Below are 9293 nucleotides of genomic sequence, written 5' to 3'. Positions count from 1 at the left end.
GTTGCGGATTTTTTTTTATATAAAAAAAGATTTTGATCATTTTTGATGGAGCCAGTATTTTTCAAGCGGATATGTACGCTATGCCGAGATTAACTTACTTGAAAATACCGTAATTTTACCCTTTAGCGACAGTCTTCCTGACGGATTTGGGTATAATAGGTCACAAGGGAATTGAAGCGTCTGAGGTAGCGAAAAGTTTAGCCAGAGTGGCAGCTGTCTTAACTTTCACATGGCCTTCGCAGTAGTAGCTCACAACACGATGAGGGAAGAGCGCAGAAAAGATATAACAGGTCAAACCCCGCATGCCTTCGTCAGACAAAAAGCGTATTGAGGGGTACAACCTGAAGAAATACATACAAATACAATCTGCATAACTAAGGGATCTAAATAGTCATAAGATGCCTGTCGCTTTTGCGAGTCAGCCAAAGAGATTCCATTGCACCGTTTCAAGATAAGAGAGAAAACTTTTAGCGCAATATGAACAAAGGATGAGCAGATACACTTCCTAACCCCAATTGCTCTTCTTTTTGTCTTGGCCCATGAGCTGGCAAAACAGAGCACTATTGAGGAACTGTCGCCGAGCAAGAAAAAAATGGTGGCGCGTATCCAAACCCGGGCTGATTTGAAAGAGCTATTGTAACGCTATTACAAGGGTATTTTTATTTATTTAACGCAACGTTTTTTTACGAAATATAAGGATTTATATGAAAGGAGCTCGAGCAAATATATGATGTTCAGATATCTCTTGCAAACAAAGCCATGTATTTAAAGGTATTTGTTTAATGGCAATCTACGTTAATCATGATTACCTTTAAAATATATACACAATTTAGACATATCGTTCAGATTTAATGGGTGTGTAGCTTAGACCCGACTTTGGTTTACGTGTTCGTTTTAAAAGCCGCATGATCTAAGCAAATATAACAAACACTGTGGGTAATATGGAGAAAAATAAAAAAATTCTACACAAAAAATTGTGGTTTTTGGGTAATTTTGGAACACGTTCCCGCCACTAAAAATGCTTTTATTTCAAAATATTTTTTATATCAAATTAGTCAGGAAATTAAAATTTAACTAACCGCATGACCCAGAAAGCTTACTATGAAGAATGGATAACCTTTTACTTCTACGTGAACTTTGTTACTTTTTTTCAACTCGGAATTTATGACCTCAAAGGAGTCCAAAATGAGCCAGTCTGGTTGACTGCTCTCAAAATCATGTTTATAACGAATGAAAGACTCGATTTAGGGAAATTTGTAAACTACTACATAGAATGCAGTGCCATAGCATAACTGGTGCGGTTCAGGAAATTAAACAAACAAAAATTTGACGATCTCATATCAGCTACAGGCAGCATGTACATATATCCTAGCGGAGAAAATAAAGTAAGCGAAATTTTTTTTTTCGAATTTTGAATTATTTTCGCCATTCTCCGATATCATTATCCGAACTGTAATTTTTAGACATTCTCTTATCGGATCTCTCCTACTTTTTTCAATATATAGACAATCTGATGTTGGGAAATGTACTTTGAATGTGCTAGCAATATAAAAGTATTACATACATACATATACATATGTTTGGAGCTAAAACTGTCGCACCCGTTGCTAAGGATTTGTCGCTTTAAACAAAAATCTTGCCACAATAAATGATTATTAACACCTTGCACTACATGTTTTTNAAAAAAAGTTTGCTACCGCAAAATAATAACAAAGAACTTATACTCACAAATCGATCGGAACGCTCTCCACATGGCAAACGTGCAACTGCAACATCCGGACTATCTTCGGGTGGTGGTGGTTGTGGTACCCAGTTATATCCACGCCTAGAAATCGGTACACCAAAACGATCATGATGCGATGCTTGTTGTCTGAAATTGACATTTGTGTACATGCAATGTTGTTGCTTTTGCTTTATGTATGGGTGCAGGGTGGCGGTACTGTTACATACATATATGTATTTTGTGTGCATGTGGTGTGCATATGAGCAAGAAGAAAAAAATTACAAATGTGCTTGGTGTTGCTCTATTTTAACTCATGCACGGAAATTGGTAGCTGTTAGCTAGTAGATTACTTATAAATTTAGTTATACATACATATGTATGCTAATATGTTGAAATAGTTCGTCTAAATAATTACAAAATAAGTTGAAAGCGAATAAGTTAACAGCTCCAAATAATCTCATATGCAAATACATACTGTGAGCGATAAATAGTAACTATTGTCTATTGCAAACAGCAGAGGAAAATTAGTTACACATGTGCTTTTTATTTGTTGTTTTTTTTCAAGTTCGTACTCTTTGTGTGTGAGTTTGTGTTGCATTATCTTTCATATATATATATTTTTTTTGCAGTAAATTATAAAATAATTGCATTCAGTGTATAAAATATTTTCACACTTGCACAATTGTTTACTTAAGAGCTTAGCACAGAAATTAAAAAATGTAGTAAGCAGAAAAAATAGAGATTTCATTATTTACCGTAGGCTTTCTAGCAGTCCAAGCAAACGAACAGCGTATTCACCATTTTCCAACAAAAGACCATCGCCATTTTTACGATTTTTCACAAATGGAAACTCATTAACTGGTAGCGCGCGCACACGTTTTCGGTAAGTCGTTATGCCACACAGGTGACATATATAATCGTGCCAATTATATTTGCGTTCGGTTGGCGCTATAGCAGGCGTTTGAGCTTCATACCTACCAGAGTGGGAGTTAAAAAAAAAAAAAGAAAAGCAAACAAACAAAGTAAACATTGTAAAAGTGCTAGCGTTATCTTAAGTAAATTGTACTTATGTATAAGTATATATCGTCGATTAAAGTACAAAACCGCGTATCGTCGTTCTGCAAAACCGCGTAACTGGAATTAGCTGCCAAAAAAGTGGATTTGCTCACCGAAGCTCTTGGCTCAAGCCTTATCCACTCATCCCAAAATATACTAGCCAGAAATGCGATTTCCTTTTAAAAAAGGAAACCACTTTGAAATATGAGTATTTTTACTCTCACCAAAATAATTAATGCAACCTCACATACGCGATTTTGCATTATCTTAATACTCGGTTTTGCATTTTGCTGATATGCGTTTTTGTACTTGAAACGACGATATGTAAAAAGATTTGTAAAAGAAGTGGAATAAATAGCATTTAAAAACTTACTTGCGCCACTGATTCAACATCGAATGATAGCAGAATGTACAAACGAGCGCTGAGTAATCCTTGCGCAGTTGCTCAGCATTTGGCAGCGAATTGTGCTTGAGGAGATGAGGAAAATATGGTCGCGAGCCCTGTGGAAGAAAAATAGAAGTTTTTATTAATACTACTTGGCAATCCCCAATGCGGCGTCCAACGTCTATTAAGCAAATTCTTTAAGTTTTTTCTTAAGATGTATTGAAATTCAAGTTTCTTTTAAAAATGCAAAACCTCTATGTTTATATCTGAGCATTAAGGATTACTTAAGAAATTCTAGTGTTTGAGAATGAATCGAACATAGCCAAGATGCCTATCGAAATATAAACAGAAATTTGAATATGTATATTTTTTTTTATAGTGGAGTTTCGAAACATTGAAATCGCATAATGTTAGCAACCCCATTCTAGCAAAGTCCCAAAACTCAGCGCATCACTATTGTGATTTCTACTATGCTACAACAAATATTTTAAATTTTTGTGTATTTCTTTCTTACTTAATATCTAATTTTTGTGGCACATTTTGAGGCGCAATAGAAATCACTATAGTGATTGCTGAATTTTATGCCATTGTTAAAATAGGGCGGTAAATCTTTTTTTTTATTTTTCTCTATAAAGTTATGCTTAAGTACTTTCGTGAAGTTCATGCGCGCAATATTTCAATTTCTTACACGATTTTAGATTTACCAGCTTTAGGGCCGTTTTCTCAAGTCACCTGTAACTTTAAAGGTCACTTTATATTTAAAGGTTGCATTAAAATTTACGATTGTGTCTAAAGTAATGCAGTTTACTGTTCAGGTCCCCTAAAAATTTGAAGCGCATCCTTTGAAGTGTGAGCTATATTCTAAATCAAGATATCGGGTTCTACAGACATCCGAACCCCTGCACTCATATAACCATTAGTTCCGTATAACGTTCGTTTTTGGTTTACAGAGCCTCAGTAAGCTCCCTGCTCGTTCAAAATGATGATCAAAGTGAAAGTTTTCATAGTTAGTAGTTGCCCTATCTTTCGCCTTTAGTTTTGAGTGCAGGAAACTCGGAGCAGCTTGTATATTTGAACTTTGTTCCCCAACTCCTGTTTCGGACGTTTTCCTTACGCATCGTATGCTTCCTTACTTTCAGAAATATCAACATGCCCGGAACACAGTATAGATTGCAAGAATATGCTGAAGGCATATCGAGTTACTATAGCCGTCTTTAATGCATTTATTGCAACTTGAAGCGACCATCACGCTTACTGCAGTAATCTCAATCTGAAAATAACTTCAGTATGAAATAAATATTCTATAAGTTGCCCTCAATGAAAGTTGGCGGGAGAAGACATCGGGTTTGACCAGCTAGTCGACGTTAGATTCAAGATATGCAGTTATTTAAAAAAGGCGTATTATGGTGCGCTTCGGCTCATATCCAGAACATAAATACTGACTAGCTAAGTTGGAAGAGCAACTTTTAGAAAAAAATAGATTCGCTGAGAGGCGCTGGAGTGGAGATATTCGAGTAAGTACAACTGGAGGTTAGTCAATTGGTATTCAGATGGACTACATGACCACTATTATTATACCAAAGGATTTTACGGCGCTGTGGTCGAAATATTAAAAGCACTTTCATTTATTTTAAATATGGTTATGCATATTTTAATAAACACTTAAGTTTTTTCAACAAAAACTGAATTTGCAGAATACAGTCGGAGCTTTGCAAATATCCATCCTACAAAATTATAGACACTAAAAGAATATATTGATGTTGATCTCAGAACTGTACAAATTTACTTTTTGTAAATTACCAATAAAAGTTTATTTTAAAATTTGTCTGGCTTTCAACGATATATTTTTATAAGCAAAAACGCAAAGTATTTTTAAGGTGTATAATTATGAGTCAATTTAGTTAATTTTTTAACATTGTTGTCATCACGAAACTCCATATCCGAGCCCTAACCGCCAAAAAAACGTAAGCGATATTTTTGTTTTCAAATTCTTCGTTTTGGTGCAGAAATTCTCCTAGATGCATTTACGTTTTTTTCTGGCGGTTAGGAATCGATATGTATTTTTATAGAAAAGTCCTAAGGCTCATTCAAGTTTTGGCATTTTTGTTTGTCTAGAAAGCATAAAATCCCAATTTTTGCACTCAAACACATCTAACTCTCTGCTATGCCTAATAATTACAAGTCCAAACTTTCTTACAAATACAAAATTGCAATTAAACTTTACCTCTTTGCTTGCATACAACACCCTCGCCAATGTCAAATCCGAATGCAAGCCACATAGGAAACAATAAATCGATGTGCTGGCTGGTGTTGAAGACACAGATGGCGTGGACGGTGGTGTAGTTATGGTTAGACCGCCATGACGTGAGCCATTGGGTGAGCTTGAAGTGATCATGGGCGAAGGTATATTGTATCTATATAAAGAGAAATGTATATAGTTTAAAATATCATATCATAAATATATTAAAAAATATATATAGAAAATGGTTTTTAGCTCTCTTATGTACCTTCTATGCTCTAATGGCACACGCTCGGCATCCATTGTCTCCCATTGACGCGCTAAGTAATTAACACAATCCTTGCAGGCGAGTACACGATTGTTGGTATCGTTGTTATTGGCAGAGCCACCGCTACCATTACCACCACCTCCATTGTTGCCACTTAAGCTGACATTATCACGACTGTTGCTATTGCTTCCACGCAAGCAGGGAAAATGCATGGCATGCGAATTCATGTGTTCGGCGCTAGTAGAGAGCCATTCCATTTTGTTGGCAGCGGAAAGGACTTTACAAATGGAGCAACTGTGCAAGGAGATACAAACATGCATTAGGAAACATTTTATTAAAAATTTCATTTGAATTTTTTTCGCAATTTAGGTAAGTATTGAAATATTTCGTTTTTATGCTATGCCACTAGGGCACGAACCACGACATTCGTGATCGAATGAAAATAATTGCATTTGCCGAAACGCACTTGTCATACAATGCCGTAATCTCAAAAACTAATTTCGATTCGAGTTTTTTCGGTATCGAATGTTGTTCATCGAGCGTTTAGAAGAAGCATATGACCACCCTACTACGTACATATGAACATATAATAGAACAATTTTTTATATGATTTAAAATTATATATCCAGAGCTTATATTCAATCTGTCTACAATTTTAATTTAAACAAAATAGTTTCTGATATTCAAACCAACCCGTGACTGAACTTGTTAGTCCAACAGTAAATTTTACTAACAAACGATATATGAGACTATCTTCACAGTATCATCGATGGCAGTTAAGTCGGAGGATGATTTCATTATAAAAAAAAAAACTAATTTTTGTTGTTTTGCAGATATAATCGCTTGATATATGTAATACACTCCGCTTCGCTTGAATAGGTACACATTTTTTCCTTAAGATCTGGACTTTAGGGCATCGGCGAAACTTCGTTTTAATCTCACTTTGCAGAATGTTCAATTTCGATTGTGATTGTGAAAATGAAGAAAACACCGAGAATGAGTTCAGCTCAATAACAACTTTCCAAACAACACCACCACTCAGTAACGGTGAAAATGGGCAAATCTGTACAAATGTACAAATCGTGCGACCCCCGCTTTAAACCTTTTTAAGAATTTAAAGGACTATAACAGAGTAAGAATGAGTCGAGCAGGCGCACTTTTAACTGCAAAAATTGCATAAACGGAGGAATTCACGAATCCAGGTAGGTTATCTGTTGGAAAAAAACGCATGGAAATGCAAATATTTTTGACAGCTGAAGTCGGCTCAGCGTCCGCATGAAATGAGCTAGGCGGAAATTATAACGAGGTCGTCATCTCATTGTCGAGATTAAACCAAAATTAAAGAAAAACGTTGGTGTCCATGACACCACAATTTGGACTGCGAATCACTTAATACACGTGGTTTCAGAAAATGTCAAAAAAGAGCATACAGCTGAAAATTTATACAACTCGCATGCCTGGAAGGACAACTAGAAAATGGTGGTTTTCTCCGGCGAAAAATTTAATCTTGAAGGCTACAATGATTTAATAATAATTTTCACGATTTTTGAAAGGAAGAACGTTGGGAAGGGAAACCTTATGATCAAGTTGAGAGTATGGCAGTCTGAACCGCGATTTCGTATTCTAGAGAAGTTTAGATTACGGAAAATTCATGCAAAAAAATATAAAGGAAATTTGTTTGACATTTGTCGCATATCTTTGCAACTTGTTCTTGAATATCCTATCAAAATTATGCACCAATTCGCACTGCGGGAGCTGTGAAAACGAGGATAAGCAAAGTCGTAATTTTTCAGTATTCATCCTATTCACAGGACCTAAACTTAATGGAAAATGTTTGGAATTAGATGTTTGGCAATTTTTTCGAGTCAGTCGAACCATGTGATGAATGGTAGTTGTTCTTTCCGGCAAATAAAGTGGCAAGTAGCGAAATGTCCTTGCTTTTTCAATACGCCCGTAGAACTCTCTTCTGGATAGGGGTTTTTCCCATATATTGGAATTAAGGATGTAGTATGCAATACTAAAAGTGTTATACACTATAACAAAAATGAAAGGTATGCTTTTGTTGGTTCAATGTAGTCCTTTCCTTGTTTTAAAGCCACTGTGCCTATTCAAGCGAATCAAAATAATATGCACAATTTTCGTGGCATGAAATTCAAAGTAATCAAGGTGTTTTCTTCATATTTTCACCACTTTTCTTCGAAAGCTGATCATTCTTCAAAATGAGATTGAAAGGAAGCTTTTTTACAAATGTCCCAAGTCGTAGACAGATCTGAAGAAATGTGTACCTATTCAAGTGAAGCGGAGTGTATATACTTAATAATAAAAATAATTTGTTTTTAAGCGGTAGACTTAAGATAAATATAGACATAGTATTTATATCATCGCAGCTGTGCAGATAAATATGTTTGGCAAAAATGTTGTACAACTTTTCCATGTACATCATGTGCGTAAATCGTCGCCTGGGTAGAAGTTTGTCGTATGCTAGTTTCGGCAAGTTTGGCCAATCGCGATTGAAGTATTGGAATGCAATTTCTACGAAATGGACAATAGATTTTCCAAAGCCTCGGAGAATGTTACTAGTTCACGAAGTTCTTAAAAATATTTGGATCACAAATTTTTTATTTTTTTTTTGTTCACCGGATGCCACTATCCAATTCCTATGCAATTCGCTCGGTGATTCCGTAAATGAAGTTATTTTTTATGGATAACTTTTCGAGATATTTGAAATTTACCATTATTCAGCTTAAAAAAAAAGAGTGGTTCCACTTAATTACGTATGTATATCTTACGAACCAATTGAACAATCGATTTTCAGAATCACCAAGCAATTCTCATAGGAATTGGATAGTGGATCCAAAGCTATTTCATAAAATTTTTGAGGTTATGAAGGTTTTTCTGTAGTTACATTTTGTCGTATGCTGCATTTTCCAACAATTTTGCAGCCACTTTGAAATACGGCAAAATGTGATAAACATATGTACCAAATTAACGACGATTTTTACTCAATATCTCGGAAACTAAAGGAGATGTCCAAAAATGAATAACGCCATTTGAAGATCTTTGTTTTAAATATGTTAACTGTCATTACAACTAAAAATCGTCAAAATGCGTGCTTACGACAATCTATTTATCCAGGCGACAAATGTATTTATACAGATCTTTGAATAAAATACTTACGGATATTGTCCACGCTCATTTTCGCCGGGTCCCTGAGATGATGATGTCGGCGAATTTGGACGCGAATCACCCTGTCGTGCGAATTTAAAATCACGCTGTGTGGATGGAGAACTATTTGAGATTGGTTCGTATGGCTGAAAAGGAAGTGAAATAGTTGGCAGGCACCTATATTACTACATTACCAGACGGCATAAGCTGCATATGTATAGTAGCATACAAATACAAATACAAACAACAAATGCAATAGGACAAACAAAAGCTAAGGCTAAAGCTAACAACACATTTTTATGTACATATGTATATATAAAAAATAGGTTTACACTGCCATATTTCAAATCCATACGAAATATAAAATTTCGCGAATAAATCAATTTTATTTGCGTCACTACAATGATCTGTTTTGTCAATACTTATAAGTAATTTGATTTATTTATTTATTTATGAA

The 9293-nt window shown here is 35.2% G+C and overlaps 1 protein-coding gene across 1 annotated transcript in view; it reads right to left on the bottom strand.

Moving 5' to 3' along the window:
* Positions 1–1728: 1728 nt before the first annotated feature.
* LOC108367696 (MAP7 domain-containing protein plexus) overlaps positions 1729–9293 on the bottom strand; it is a gene marked incomplete at its 3' end in the record, with an annotated part of 23994 nt that continues 16429 nt past the window's right edge. Inside the window, exons 8-13 of the mRNA XM_017622387.1 lie at positions 8849–9013; positions 5672–5965; positions 5389–5578; positions 3153–3280; positions 2479–2697; positions 1729–1870 (exon numbers count right to left, since the gene is read on the bottom strand). Coding sequence (XP_017477876.1) covers positions 1729–1870; positions 2479–2697; positions 3153–3280; positions 5389–5578; positions 5672–5965; positions 8849–9013 — 1138 coding nt within the window. The remainder of the gene's footprint in view (positions 1871–2478; positions 2698–3152; positions 3281–5388; positions 5579–5671; positions 5966–8848; positions 9014–9293) is intronic.

This window comes from Rhagoletis zephyria, unplaced genomic scaffold (genome assembly GCF_001687245.7).
Source record: "Rhagoletis zephyria isolate East Lansing unplaced genomic scaffold, Rhagoletis_zephyria_1.1 Rzeph_scaffold_02778, whole genome shotgun sequence".
Lineage (NCBI taxonomy): Eukaryota > Metazoa > Arthropoda > Insecta > Diptera > Tephritidae > Rhagoletis > Rhagoletis zephyria.
Note: the sequence above shows the minus strand (reverse complement) of the source record. Positions and strands in the feature narration are given on the sequence as shown.